At 38.3% G+C, this 15,466-nt stretch overlaps 1 protein-coding gene across 1 annotated transcript in view; it reads left to right on the top strand.

Annotated features, from left to right (window-relative positions):
• LOC137237368 (uncharacterized) overlaps window positions 1-15,466 on the top strand; it is a 40,401-nt gene that overhangs the window by 2,667 nt on the left and 22,268 nt on the right. The window contains 2 exon segments of the mRNA XM_067760913.1: window positions 7,922-8,368; window positions 13,050-13,208. Coding sequence (XP_067617014.1) covers window positions 8,021-8,368; window positions 13,050-13,208 — 507 coding nt within the window. The 5' untranslated portion in view covers window positions 7,922-8,020.

The raw sequence follows: 15,466 nt of genomic DNA, 5'->3' as shown, positions 1-15,466 counted from the left end.
GAATCCGCGATACCAAGTTCATGCAGATAGGCTTGAGTCAATACAGAAGCAATTTTTACTTTTTTCTTTAAGGAATTTTCATTGGGACTCTGCACATAATCTTCCACCTTATACTAGTCGGTTAAAGCTTATCAATCTTCCAACTCTCCCTAGCCGTAGAGAAATGCTAGGCGTATTATTTATGGCTAAACTACTGAATGGACTAATTTCTAGCCCCTTTCTTTTGAACGAAGTAAACTTCAATGTCCCATCACGAGTGTCAACACATTACAAACCTCTTCTTTTGAGGCAGTGTAGAACTAACTTCGAATTAAATGAACCTTTCCGGTGTTTGTGTTATGATTTTAACTCTCACTCGAATTCATTTGATATAACGGATTCACTTTTTACTATAAGGAAAACTGTCCTATCCTATCTTAACTCGTAACAAAATAAAAAAAAAAAAAAAATAAAAATCTTTATATGCTAAATCCTTAACTTATTTAACAATTTACTATATGTATAATTTTCTACTGTTGTGTATATAATACTCAGCTGATGATTTTTATTCTGTAGCTGAGCAGTTTTAGATCTCGACGCTTAACAAACCTCCGCCTATCAACAACTCGGCAAAAACAAAAACAAATCCGTGCGTCATGCGGATGCGCCCCTCGTGTCGGTTGGGCGGGCTTTGGAGGGTATTAATCCGTTGGGTTTATTATTATTATTATTATTAAAACAAGTAAGGAAGGCTAAGTTCGGGTGTAACCGAACATTACATACTCAGTTGAGAGCTGTGGAGACAAAGTAAGGGAAAATCACCACGTTGTAAAAAGAACCTAGGGTAACCCTGGAATGTGTTTGTATGACATGTGTATCAAATGGAAGGTATTAAAGAGTATTTTAAGAGGAAGTGGGCCATAGTTCTATAGATGGACGCCATTTAGGGATATCGCCATAAAGGTGGACCAGGCCTGACTCTAGAATTTGTTTGTACGATATGAGTATCAAATGAAAGGTGTTAATGAGTATTTTAGGAGGGCGTGGCCCTTAGTTCTATATTTGGACGCCTTTTCGAGATATCGCCATAAAGGTGGACCAGGGGTGACTCTAGAATTTGTTTGTACGATATGGGTATTAAATGAAAGGTATTAATGAGTATTTTAAAAGGGCGTGGGCCTAAGTTCTATAGATGGACGCCTTTTCGAGATATCGCCATAAAGATGGACCAGGGGTGACTCTAGAATTTGTTTGTACGATATGGGTATCAAATGAAAGGTATTAATGAGTATTTTAAAAGGGCGTGGGCCTAAGTTCTATAGATGGACGCCTTTTCGAGATATCGCCATAAAGATGGACCAGGGGTGACTCTAGAAATTGTTTGTACGATATGAGTATCAAATGAAAGGTGTTAATGAGTATTTTAGGAGGGCGTGGCCCTTAGTTCTATATTTGGACGCCTTTTCGAGATATCGTCATAAAGGTGGACCAGGGGTGACTCTAGAATTTGTTTGTACGATATGGGTATTAAATGAAAGGTATTAATGAGTATTTTAAAAGGGCGTGGGCCTAAGTTCTATAGATGGACGCCTTTTCGAGATATCGCCATAAAGATGGACCAGGGGTGACTCTAGAATTTGTTTGTACGATATGGGTATCAAATGAAAGGTGTTAATGAGTATATTAAAAGGGAGTGGGCCTTAGTTCTATAGGTGGACGCCTTTTCGGAATATCGTTATAAAAGTGGACCAGGGTTGACTCTAGAATGCGTTTGTACAAAATGGGTATCAAACGAAAAGTGTTAATAAGTGTTTTAAAAGGGAGTGGGCCTTAGTTCTATGGGTGGACGCCTTTTCGGGATATCGCCATAAACGTGGACCAGGGGTGACTCTAGAATGCGTTTGTACAATATGGGTATCAAATGAAAGGTGTTAATGAGTATTTTAAAAGGGAGTGGGCCTTAGTTCTATAGGTGGACGCCTTTTCGAGATATCGCCATAAAGGTGGACCAGGGGTGACTCTAGAATTTGTTTGTACGATATGGGTATCAAATGAAAGGTGTTAATGAGTATTTTAAAAGGGCGTGGGCCTTAGTTTTATAGGTGGACGCCTTTTCAAGATATCGTCATAAAGGTGGACCAGGGGTGACTCTGGAATTTGTTTGTACGATATGGGTATCAAATGAAAGGTGTTTATGAGTATTTTAAAAGGGAGTGGGCCTTAGTTCTATAGGTGGATGCCTTTTCGAGATATCGCCATAAAGGTGGGCCAGGGGTGACTCTAGAATTTTTTTGTACGATATGGGTATCAAATGAAAGGTGTTAATGAGTATTTTAAAAAGGAGTGGGCCTTATTTCTATATGTGGAAGCCTTTTCGGGATATCGCCATAAACGTGGACCAGTGGTGACTCTAGAATGCGTTTGTACAATGTGGGTATCAAACGAAAGCTGATAATGAGTATTTTAAAAGGGAGTGGGCCTTAGTTCTATAGGTGGACGCCTTTTCGAGATATCGCCATAAAGGTAGACCAGGGGTGACTCTATAATGTGTTTGTACGATATGGGTATCAATTTAAAGGTACTAATGATGTTTTTAAAAGGGAGTGGTGGTAGTTGTATATATGAAGGCGTTTTCGAGATATCGACCAAAATGTGGACCACGGTGATCCAGAACATCATCTGTCGGGTACCGCTAATTCATTTATATATTGTAATACCACGAACAGTATTCCTTCCAAGATTCCAAGGGCTTTTGATTTCGCCCTGCAAAACTTTTTCATTTTCTTCTACTTAATATGGTAGGTGTCACACCCATTTTACTAAGTTTTTTTCTAAGGTTATATTTTGCGTCAATAAAACAATCCAATTACCTTACAATGTTTCATCCCTTTTTTCGTATTTGGTATAGAATTATGGCATTTTTTTTCATTTTTCGTAATTTTCGATATCGAAAAAGTGGGCGTGGTCATAATCGGATTTCGGTCATTTTTTACACCAATACAAAGTGAGTTCAGATAAGTACGTGAACTGGGTTTAGTAAAGATATATCGATTTTTGCTCAAGTTATCGTGTTAACGGCCGAGCGGAAGGACAGACGGTCGACTGTGTATAAAAACTGGGCGTGGCTTCAACCGATTTCGCCCTTTTTCACAGAAAACAGTTATCGTCATAGAATCTAAACCTCTACCAAATTTCACAAGGATTGGTAAATTTTTGTTCGACTTATGGCATTAAAAGTATCCTAGACAAATTAAATGAAAAAGGGCGGAGCCACGCCCATTTTGAAATTTTCTTTTATGTTTTTATTTTGTTGCAACATATCATTACTGGAGTTGAATGTTGACATAATTTACTTATATACTGGAAAGATATTAACTTTTCATTTAAAATTTGAATTAGAAAAAAATTTTTTTTAAAAAGTGGGCGCGGTCGTTCTCCGATTTTGCAAATTTTTTTTAAGCAGACATATAGTAATAAGGGTAACGTTCCTGCCAAATTTCATCATGATATCTTCAACGACTGCCAAATTACAGCTTGCAAAACTTCTAAATTACCTTCTTTTAAAAGTGGGCGGTGCCACGCCCATTGTCCAAAATTTTACTAGTTTTCTATTCTGCATTATAAGTTCAACTCACTTACCAAGTTTCATCGCTTAATCCGTATTTGGTAATGAATTATCGCACTTTATCGATTTTTCGAAATTTTCGATATCGAAAAAGTGGGCGTGGTTATTGTCCGATATCGTTCCCTTTAAATAGCGATCTGAGATGAGTGCCCAGGAACCTACATACCAAATTTCATCAAGATACGTCAAAATTTACTCAAGTTATCGTGTTAACGGACAGGTGGACGGACGGACATGGCTCAATCGAATTTTTTTTCGATACTGATGATTTTGATATATGGAAGTCTATATCTATATCGATTCCTTTATACCTGTACAACCAACCGTTATCCAATCAAAGTTAATATACTCTGTGAGCTTTGCTCAACTGGGTATAAAAATCGTATTTGTGGTCCGTTTTGGCTCATATTTGGAACAGATATTATATACAGTCCGGTAGAAGTGACATCAAAATGCTTTGGAGTTTGAGGAGGGACAAGCATTTGTTTCGCCGAGTAGATTAAAGTCTTTGGAAGGATTATGTATTGCGGACGTAGATTGTAACAAATTGTCAGGAAAGACTCCTTGTAATAATGAGTCACTAAATGAACTAAATAGAATGAGAAATAATGGGCAATTAAATAAAGACTAAAAACTTGAAAATAAAATAATTAAAAAAAATGTTTAAGTTAAACGGTTTTATTGAAAACAATACTTACATTAAGTAATAATAATACTAAAAGCTAGAAAATAATTAGGGAGGTCCTAGGTACTAGTCATCACACTCCTCATCAATCTAGGGCGTTGATCAGAAAATTAAATAAAAGTGTTGGGCGCGTGAAATTTCTAAAAATGTGAGGCATAACATAACCTTATTAAGGTTCAGTTGGTCTTATATACAACTATCAATAGAAAATAAAAGAACTTTTGTTTCTAAAGGGCACTATAAAGGTGCGGCACAATATTTAAGGAACGGCTCAGCCAAATCTGTCTACTTGTTTACTAATCTATTATCCTAAATAACCGGATTTGAAGCCTGAAAGGACACTTCAACATTTTTGTTACTAATACTATAAAATGTGTCATCAAAAAACTATAACCAACTCCTATAGTACTATACGTATGTATTCCTTTCCATAGTTTGATGAGCGTGCAATTGGTGGCATATGCTGATGACATTGATTTCATCGGCCTGAACACCCCCGCCGTTAGTTCTGCTTACTCCAAACTAGAGAAAGAAGCGGTAAAGATGGGTTAGATGGTGAGTGAAGACAAAACAACGTACCTGCTGTCATCAAGCAAGGAGTAAGTGCATATGCGCCTCGGTAACCACGCTACTGTTGGTACTCATAATTTCGAAATAGTAAACTACTTCGTTTATTTGGGAACCAGCATTAATACTAAAAACAACGTCCACTCTGAAATCCAGCGAAGAATCTCTCTTGCCGATAAATGCTACTTTGGACTAGGTAGGCAATTGAAAAGCAAATTCCTCTCTCGGCAAACGAAAATCATGCTCTACAAGTCACTTATCGTACCCGTCCTGCTATATGGTGCAGAAGCATGGACCATGACAACGTGAGATGAAGCGGGTCTGGGAGTGTTCGAGAGAAAATTTCTTCGAAATATTTAGGGACCTTTATCCGTTGGCGATGGCGAGTACCGGACCAGGTGGAAAACTATTTAAACTCCCTTGGTGTGACCAATTGGCGCCAGTTGGCAGAGCGAAGAAGTGACTGGAGCGCCTTGTTGGACGGCCATAACCGTTTAAATGGTTAAGCGCCAATTAAGTAAGTAATTTTAATGAGCATTCATAGTTATAGGTTTGGACTTTTACTCTGTCTTTAAAAAAACAAAAGTGTGGATTAAATAATTTTTTTTTTCGGATTAAAAGGTTAAACGTCCGAAAATAATTTTTTCTAAAGGACTTTTAGTATCAAAGGAATAACAGTTTGGATCCCTGATAAAAATTTATTAGGATATTTTTTTTTCTGATGAAGACCACGGCAAACGTTTTAAAGTCTATGATTTGAAAGTATATAACTGAATTATCTGGACTCATTCAAGGAGAGGTAACGATGCCCGCACTGTATGATGTCTTCGTGAAGGCAAAAGTTGGCATCATTATCATACGGAATACTTGGTGGGTAGATCAGGTGAAAATGAATGGCGTTGCCGAGTACTGTCATTTACGGCTGTGCAGGAGCGTGTCGTCGTGATGTCACTATAAATAATAAACCATTTATGTGCACCTATGCAGTAATATACGCTGCCGTCGCCGTGGATGGGGGCTCACTAAAAAAGACATATGTACATACGTGAGAGTTGTCAGGGAGACTCTTATGCTCTCCAAGCCACTTTTATTTTAAGTTTCATTAAAAAAATTAGTTCGATGCCACTGCGAATGAGGTTAAGCAATCCATGGCAGGCCTCGATCTAATGGTGGCAGAGCTAAGTGCTTGGATAGCATCTCGATTATGTATATGAGTAAATAATGAATTCATTAACTGTTAAAGCATCCATAACAGTAACGGCATCTGCTGGGTTGCCCTTGATTCACAAGCTTCAATTCTGCGTATCGCCGTATTGCCATCCAGCCTGCAACTATTTTGCGCTTCGAATTGGTACGATAGGATCTGATCCAACCAGTACTTTTATCCTCTTCACCGTGAAAGAGGTGACTAGTGCTGTTCACCAGACCAGACATCATGATAAGAGAATTGGCTTGAACGCGATATCATAAGGCCAATGAATGGTTCTTGCTTAAGGGTCCTCAGCATTCGTTCTTTGATAGCAGGGCATCTTAATATCCAATTGAGGGTGAAATTTTGTACCTCATCATGAACAGAATGAGCTACGTTTTACTAGGGTTGAAAGCGTTATTTCGACTTCCTATTCCAGGCACCAATGTATTCTTGTAAAATGTTCCTCAGTGTATTAAATAATTTCTCTCTGACAAGGATTGTTAAGTCGTCGTTATAGGACGCCTTTTGGCAGGCCTTAATTACGTGCAACAGATTTCATTTAACTTAGGAAGTTCGCTAGACGATCGCAGCATCTAGGCTTTACTGATTCTTCCTCCCACGCAAAACTCCAACTGCAACACGAAATATTGTATTTCAATCCCATCCGTGCCCCAATGGTCATTGCAATTTTTACTTCCGCTACCCAGTGAATGACGTATTTGGTTGAAGTGAATCCGTCCTATTCAAAGATAATTTTGCTGTATGAAGCTTAAAACATTCTAGAAACTTTGGAGGCCTGCAAACCGTTTATTTAAGTTGGTGCTGAAATATATGACCGTTAATAAGGACTGGAAACCAACCCCTTCTGCCGATCCACGTCGGGGAAGTCTACTAACCATTATGCTATCCGTATGTTACGATTTGCAAAATATTAAAGATACATTAAACCGACCCTAGAGCCCGAAGAGCCGCCTGGCTATCCAATAAAATGTCTACCCTTTTAAGAATTGAATAGAGAAGACTCCGGATCGAAACACTGAGTTTTTTTAGTTAATCGCTGTTTAGATTTTTGTGGGCAATATGAGTATTTTTCGAATTTGGTGCACAATTCTCAAATTAATCCCAAAATAGTTATAACAAAGAATCCAATTAGTTTCCAAATGATATAAAAAGATTACGAAAATTCTTGAGTTCATACTGAAAGTAATGCGAAAATTGTCCTAAATTAGTTTTTAAACAAACCTAAATTCGTCCCCATATGGTCCTTAAATAATCTCGAAACAGTACTAAAATACCTAGTTCCGAGTTGATCAAAAAGTGATATCAGGATATGTTTGAGAGAAAAGATCTCCGAAAGGTTTCTGGTTCTGTTCGTAAAGCCGTACTCAGATATGAGGATAGTGCAACGATCCAGAGCCTAAATACTTAGTTGGCTGGGTGATGTTATGCAAATGGACAATGACGATCCGGCAAAGAAAGTAAAGTAACGATAAGCGCATTTGGAAGCAGACGAAGAGGGAGATCTCCACTAAGTTGTGAGAAGCAGGTGGAGAAAGATTTCGTCTTTCTTAATGCTCCCAATGGGTATCAATTATCGCGAAACAAGGATAGCGCGAGTTGTGATAATTCGCTATGGCGATTGAACCCCAATTAATCCTAACGATGAAAGATTCTCAATATAACTAGAAGTATTCACTGTCTTTAAACCATCTACCACTATCACTAAAGGTTTAACGATTAGGGAAACCTTTAAGCACTATGCTTAGTTAAGTATATCGGCCGCGTTTTCTTTGACTGAAAGCAACTACAACATACCAAATACGTACTTATGTACCTACATAACTTTTTGTATTTTGTATTTCCTTTTTTGCAGATTTCAATGTAAAACAACTGATGAGGAAGCCGATAATGCTATAGTAAACAAAGTAAACAGATAATAACAGCAATCAGCAAGCAAAAGAAAAACTTAGTTATGTTGAGCGCTAATAATACGCAACAGTCACAGCAACAACAACAAACACAATCAACACAGCAACATCACGCACAACACCAACACCAACACCAACATCAGCACCAGCACCAGCACCAGCAACACAACACACAACAACAACAACAGCATCAACATAATCAACAGCAGCAGCAGCAACAACAACAGCAAGAAACACATGAAGTCTACAACGGTGATTTGAACTTTACAACATTTGCTGAACTTTGCCGCCTCTGCTCAATACGAAATGGTCCCGCCAAAATTCATTTATTCGAAAAGGAGGCGGAGCAGAGGAATTTGGTCTACAAACTGCGCACGCTAATGTCAACAAATGTTAGTGTCAAAAAAAAAAAAAAGAAAAAAAAAATACCAAAAACCAAGTAAGGAAGGCTAAGTTCGGGTGTAGCCGAACATTACATACTCAGCTGAGAGCTTTGGAGACAAAATAAGGGAAAATCACCATGTAGGAAAATTAACCTAGCGTAACCCTGGAATATGTTTGTATGACATGGGTATGAAATTAAAGGTATTAATGAATATTTTAAAAGGGAGTGGCCCTTAGTTTTATATGTGAAGGCGTTTTAAAAATATCGACCAAAATGTGGACCAGGGTGATGCAAAACATCATCTGTCGGGTACTGCTAATTTATTTATATATGTAATAACATGAACAGTATTCCCGCCATGATTCCAAAGGCTTTTGATTTCGCCCTGCAGAACTTTTGTCATTTTCTTCTACTTGATATGGTAGATGTCACAACCATTTTACAAAGTTTTTTCTAAAGTTATATTTCGCGTCAATAAACCAATCAAATTACCATGTTTCATCCCTTTTTTCGTATTTGGTATAGAATTATGGCATTTTTTTCATATTTCGAAATTTTCGATATCGAAAAAGTGGGCGTGGTTATAGTCGGATTTCGCCCGTTTTTAATACCAAGATGAAGTGAGTTCAGATAAGTCCGTTAACTAAGTTTAGTAAGGATAAAAAAGGGCGGAGCCAAGCCCATTTTGATGTTTTGTCTAATTTTTGTATATTGTTGCACCATATCGTTACTGGAGTTGAATGTTGACACAATTTACTTATATACTGTAAAGATATTCAATTTTTTGATAATTTTTGACTTTAAACATTTTTTTTTTTAAGTGGGCGTGTTCGTCATCCGATTTTGCTAATTTTTATTTAGCGCACATATAGTAATAGGAGTAACGTTCCTGCCAAATTTCATCATGATATCTTCAACGAATGCTAAAATACAGCTTGCAAAACTTCTATTTACCTTCTTTTAAAAGTGGGCGGTGCAACGCTCATTGTCCAAAATTTTACTAGTTTTCTTTTCTGCGTCATAAGGCCAACCCACCTACCAAGTTTCATCGCTATATCCGTCTTTGGTAATGAATTATTGCACTTTTTCGGTTTTTCGAAATTTTCAGTATCGAAAAAGTGGGCGTGGTTATAGTACGATTTCGTTCATTTTAAATAGCAATCTGACAGGAGTGCCCAGGAACTTACAAATTTCAATAATATACCTCAAAAATTACTTAAGTTATCGTGTTTACGGACGGACGGACGGACATGGCCAAATGAATTTCTTTTTTCGCTCAGATCATTTTGATATATAGAAGTCTATATCTATCTCGATTAGTTTATGCCGTTAGCGGGTACCGTTATGCGAACAAAATTAATATACTCTGTGAGCTCTGCTCAGCTGAGTATAAAAATCAAATAATATTTTTAACTTGCTCATATAAAAAGTATGTATGAATGCATGTGCATATTAATGAATGTATGTATGTATGTAAGTGTGTCGAATTTTAAAAGTTTTTTGTTTGAGGTGGCTGAAAGCCTCTAACGACATTCTTTTAACCAGTGTGTAGGTTGATGTAGTTCTTGTGTTATATGTACAAGGATAAGGGGGTCAAATGTTTTGTTTGATTATTACGAATACCTTTGTACATACATATGTACGTATGCACATACATTTGTACTTGTCTGCAAATATTCGATGGCTACGCTGTATTTATACCCAATGCTTGAATGTACGTGGAGTATTCCATTGATAATGGTAAATTGGAGAAGAGGGCAAGAAGGCCCTGGTCGGAAAGGTCTAGTTTGTTAGTGATTTGTTGTTACAGGACCCTATAAGCGATAAGTTTAAAGACCGTTGCTTCAATAAGGCGGAGTCGACTCACTCGAGCACTTTACAACTCGAGGTGATGCCCATTAACTAACAGCAAAATCGGTTTATTATCATTAAGTAGTAAAGATATGCTTGTGGATGAGACAAAAATCTATCCCCGAAACTTCCAACATGGATTCACTATCATTCTTACCGAAATATTCACGCTTTGTCTTTACATAAGGGGAGCAATCAAGTACGATATGATTGGATGTCCCACCTCGTAATCCACCATGCAACAAACATAGATTTTTCCAGAATACTGAGCCCCATTGCACGGATTCCTGTAGGGTAATGCCCCGTCTACGCTTCAAGCACTAGTGAGGGATGGACCTTATAATGAACCAAATAACGAGAATTTTGATAATAGAAATTGCAAAGATTGACGTGGTCTTTCGCTCCACCCACACATTCCAATCATTCATAGCTGAACTGAAAGTTATGTTGTGGCATGCCAAGACGAAAGCTTCTTACTAAGTGCTAGCAAAAAATCCTTTTCTGTGCTGGGGGACCTAGACAGAGCTATATATCATAGCCCATAACAAGATGGGGACGAGGCTATTTAAATAATTTCTCAGATTACTTTCTAGCCGTGTTATCATAATCTTCGGACAGAACGGACTATTGTATGCCGATAACTGCTCCCTATACAACCTTCACCCCAGTCATTCCAGAGAGAGAGGAGTGGGAAAGTGGAATTATCTGGGGAATGGGACCGGTTAACTTGTTCACGGATAGGTCGAAGCTGGATGGAAAGGTTGGTGGGGATGTCTTTTGTCAAGAGCTAAATTTAAGCCGCAAGTTTAAGTTGGCTGATCACTGCAGTGTATTCCAAGCGGAAGTTGCTGCGATTAAGGATGCGGCGCTATCCAGTGCTACTACGGTTAGGGAATTTAACATCTACTCTGATAGCCAAACGGCTATCAAGGCCTTGAGCTCAACTACAGTGCGATCGAGGGTGGTCTGGGAGTGCCTGACCTCGCTTGCGATTGCATTGAATTATTTTACAATTAAGATTATCTGGGTCCCGGGCCATAGTGATATCCCCGGTAACTGTCAAGCGGATCTCTTAGCCCGCATCGGTACAACTGAACCGGATGAAGATGGCTGTAGGGATTTCGGGATCCCGCTGACCACCTCTGGATTGCTCCTCCATAGCTGGGCCTCGAGTCAGCTCAGCAAACGTTGGGCGGAAAACACGTCTTGCAGGGTAGCAAGATCTTTCTGGCCGTAAGTGGATGGCAGGTGGTCTGCTGAAATAATTGGGTTCACTAAGGCTCACCTATCAATTATCATTGGGGTTTTGACAAGGCACTGTCCCATGGGTATCCTTGCTGTACGTCTCAATATACTGGAAACTCCATCCTGTGGCAGCTGTATGGAGGATGATGAGGTGGAATCACCAAATCACTTTATGCTTGATTGCCCAGCTTTTGCCAGAACTAGGCGAAAGTATTTCGGTCGCGACTCACTTGGATCTCCCGAGAATTTATCCAAAGTTGAGATCGGTATCATTCGTTGCTACTCAACGATTCTCTAAGTAGCTAGATCTAAGTCACCGGTCTTTTTGGTGTATGTGGTATCACAACGGACCTTCGTGTTGTCCAAGTGAGCTATCCTTATCAGGGCAGCTACCACCTAACCTAACCAAACCTATCATAATCGTGAATACTTGCATCTGTTTTGGCATTTCTTCTTTTCCTCAACTTCGTTAAAAGTAAGGCGACTTTATTCCTTCCTGCGCAAGGTTGTGTGTAGTTTTAGTTATCTCTAGTGACACTAAGTGATACTCACATCACTAATCTGAAACTAAGTAAATAAAGCCACAACAACAATAAAGCAAGCTGCCACACTTGTATGTACGTAAACAAATTAATCATTATGTCTACACATATGTCCACACAAGCAGCGGGAAGAAACGCACAAACACATGCATATATCTGAGATACTCACAAAAGTAGGAAATCATCGGTGGAAGTATCACTCACATATACACGCGCATATGGCTATGCGACAATCTATAATAGTGCATCTGTAGTTATAGCTGGTAAACAAATAGTAAATTCTAGAAACGCCTAGAAATATGCAAACGAGGAAACCGAAGAGTATAAAAGCTGCGCCAGCTGAGGCATGGTAATCAGTTTGATTTAAGCGTGCTATCCGTTGAGAAGTAGAAGTGTTATTGTGAAAGTAGTCTAATAAAGACCATTTTGCATTATTGAATATTGGAGTTATTTATTCAACAGTTTAGTGATTCGAACGTTAGCAGAAGGTTGCAAATAAGCGGAATTGCACTAAATTCGTTACAATATTTATAAACGGAACATCTTGGTTGATTGTGGCGATATTACTGGAATGCATAAGCTTGTGTTAAACGCATCTATGTGAAAAATTTCATTGTGCCGATATCTTTAGGTAGTTAGAAATGCCCCGATATACATATACATACATATATAATTAGTACCTGCTGAAAAATAAGTAACCAGCGAGGCACGTTAGTTAAAAAAGCCTGTGGAGTGAAAAGTCAACGATTTTTTGGGCGCATCGTAACCTGCGTGCAAAGAAATGTTTAACATAATACAAAGTTTACATTATGCTAAGCCCATGTGCTTCACTAAGGTTATCAACTCTGAAATTGCGGGAAATTTTAGTTGAATAATGTTTATTGATGTTTAGATCTAGCAATCAGTACTAAGTTAGTAGTTAACTGTTTAAAATATTAGATATCAAGTATTCACTAAAATTAACAGCGAATGCATGCTTGGATTAAATTTCAACATTTCTGTTTTTTTTTGCACAACTTTTCATACGCGTTTATATTCGTACATTTTTAGATATCCAAGGACGACTACCTACCAAAGAATATCTGCGAGCAGTGCGTGCTTAAAGTGGAACAACTCTTTGATTGGCGACAAACATCATTGCAGATTGAAAATATATTGCAAAATTATGCCGATTCAATGCAAGCGGTGACGGCAACTATTAATTTTCAGGTAACTAACGGTTACGGCAGATATATACATACATATATACATTCATATACAGGTGTTATTGAGGCATATTGTAGGTACATATTGATATGTGCAGTAGGGTGTGTCGTTATTTTTTTCCGAAGCTTAAAATGTTACTCATACGTCACGACGTACCAATACAAGCCATTCACACATTAGAGTGTATCGTAAATTACAATACTACGACATAAGCAATTACTATGAACAAACTTGTAACTAGGTTCTATGAAACATAAAAATAATTGTCTTTTTGAGACAATACTTTTGGTCATTATGTTCTAAAGTTTTTCTCGATCAAACTTTTCGATTCAAGATTTCCACTCGACGTCATAATAAAGTCAAAATAATTTGAAAAACTAATCAAAAAACGTCAATATAATGGACAATTTTGTCTATTGTTTTATTTTTAGGACAAAGATTTTAACTTAGTTTTTGCTTTGGTGAAGCTTTTCGGCAGAGAATTGAGAAAGCAAAGTAAAAGTTAGCTTTTTCCTCATACGCGTTTCGACGCTTTCGCGTCTTCTTCAGGGAATCTGATAATTTCGATTATTTACGGAAAACGGAAAAAATCCTTACTTTCTTCTAGTCCATTTCCCAGGGTTTTTGTTAAAGGTCTCTGTGGTATAGAACAATTGTACCAAGAATTGTTTCAGTAATATTGCGGCCGCTGTGGGTGCTCCGTCTACCACACCGAAGGTCCTGGGTCAAATTCTGGGCAAAGCAACATCAAACATTTTGAAAAAAGTATTTTTAATTAGAAAAGAGTTTCTAATAGCTTCTAGTTTCTAAGCGGGATCATCACTCGGCAGTGGTTTGAAAAACACTCCGAGTGTATTTCTGCCATGAAAAGCTTCGCAGTAAAAATTCATCTGCCTTGTAACTATTATTGTAGCGATAAAGACACTCCACTAAAGTTTCGGGGAGTGTTATCGGTGTTGATGGTCCTTTTCCGGATGCAGATCAGGTACGTTCCGGTAAAAATCACCATTAAGGTACTAGCCAGACCATCTCGGGGACAAATGTATGTTGTATGACCACATGAAACATTCTGGGCCACACCGCCCTCCCACCCCCTAGATCCATGAGGAAATTGGGGTCGCCAGGCCTAGCCTCTTTAATATGTGTACATATAGTACCGGGTTCGGCCTAGGCCCAGCTTCGGCACCGGTTCCATTTCGATTCCGGTTCCGATTCAGTCTGGGGTTCTGGGCTATGTTTTCGGTTGGCTTTCGTTATACATCCTCTCACTGTGTTACAACTGTAAGTTACTTTGGACTCCGTGGCAGGTCTTATGATAGTGAATTATTGAGTGATTGAATGAAGCTGAGCACTGTTAACACTACAACAGCATCTCTGTTTCGGTCCCCATTTCGGTTTACCATAGTTTCGGTGTTGGTTTGGTTCAGTTTCTGAATACACTTTTCGTATTTGTTCCGATTTTGGTTTAGTTTCGTTTCGGTTTCAATTTCGGGTTAGATTCCGGTTTCGGTTTCGGCTATGGTAATGGTTTTGGATTGCACTGAATTTTAGTTGAGGTCAAGGTTATAGTTCCGCGACGGCTTAGGTTTTGACTCTTTTTCCATTTACAGTTTCAGCTTCGGTTCGTATTTGGACTTTGGTTTCACTTAAAATTTTGGTTAAGGGACAGTTTTGATTCTGGTTTTAGGTTCGTTCTGACGTCGGCTATATTTTGGTCCAATAAAGGTTTTATTCAGTTATCGGTACCGGCTTCGTTTCGTGTTTCGACTTTGCTGCTTCAGTTTTAGTTACACTCCAGACTCGGTCCTTGTTTCGGCTTTGGTTAAAATTTTGGTTTGGGTCTCAGTTCGACATTTAATTTTTACTATGTTCCAAAATCCGGCATAGCAGTATGTTCCGTATCTGTATTCGGTTACTGATTCGATTTAGATTTCGGGTAGTGTGTGGAATTTGATTAATGTTTCAGTTTTTAATCCGGGATTCGTTTCGGTATTGTTTCATGGTTCGAACTCGCTTCGGCTTAGATATCAGGACTAGGTTTATGTTTCAAGTTTACCTTCGGTTCTGAATTCCATACTTCGAAAAGTTTTTCGAAACACGTTTGCAATGAGCTGAGTCATAAATTATTCCATCATGCCATCTTTCAAACACATAATTTTCATATCAAACTTTTCTTTTGCCTTCAACAAAATACTCTCAAGCTTATTGGAAATACAAATTATACTTCGCTACAATACGTACATTGCATTGTTTCGTTTCTA

The sequence above is a fragment of the Eurosta solidaginis genome, chromosome 1 (assembly GCF_040869045.1).
Source record: "Eurosta solidaginis isolate ZX-2024a chromosome 1, ASM4086904v1, whole genome shotgun sequence".
Lineage (NCBI taxonomy): Eukaryota > Metazoa > Arthropoda > Insecta > Diptera > Tephritidae > Eurosta > Eurosta solidaginis.
The sequence above is the reverse complement of the archived record's forward strand: the minus strand, read 5'-3'. Positions and strand labels throughout refer to the sequence as shown.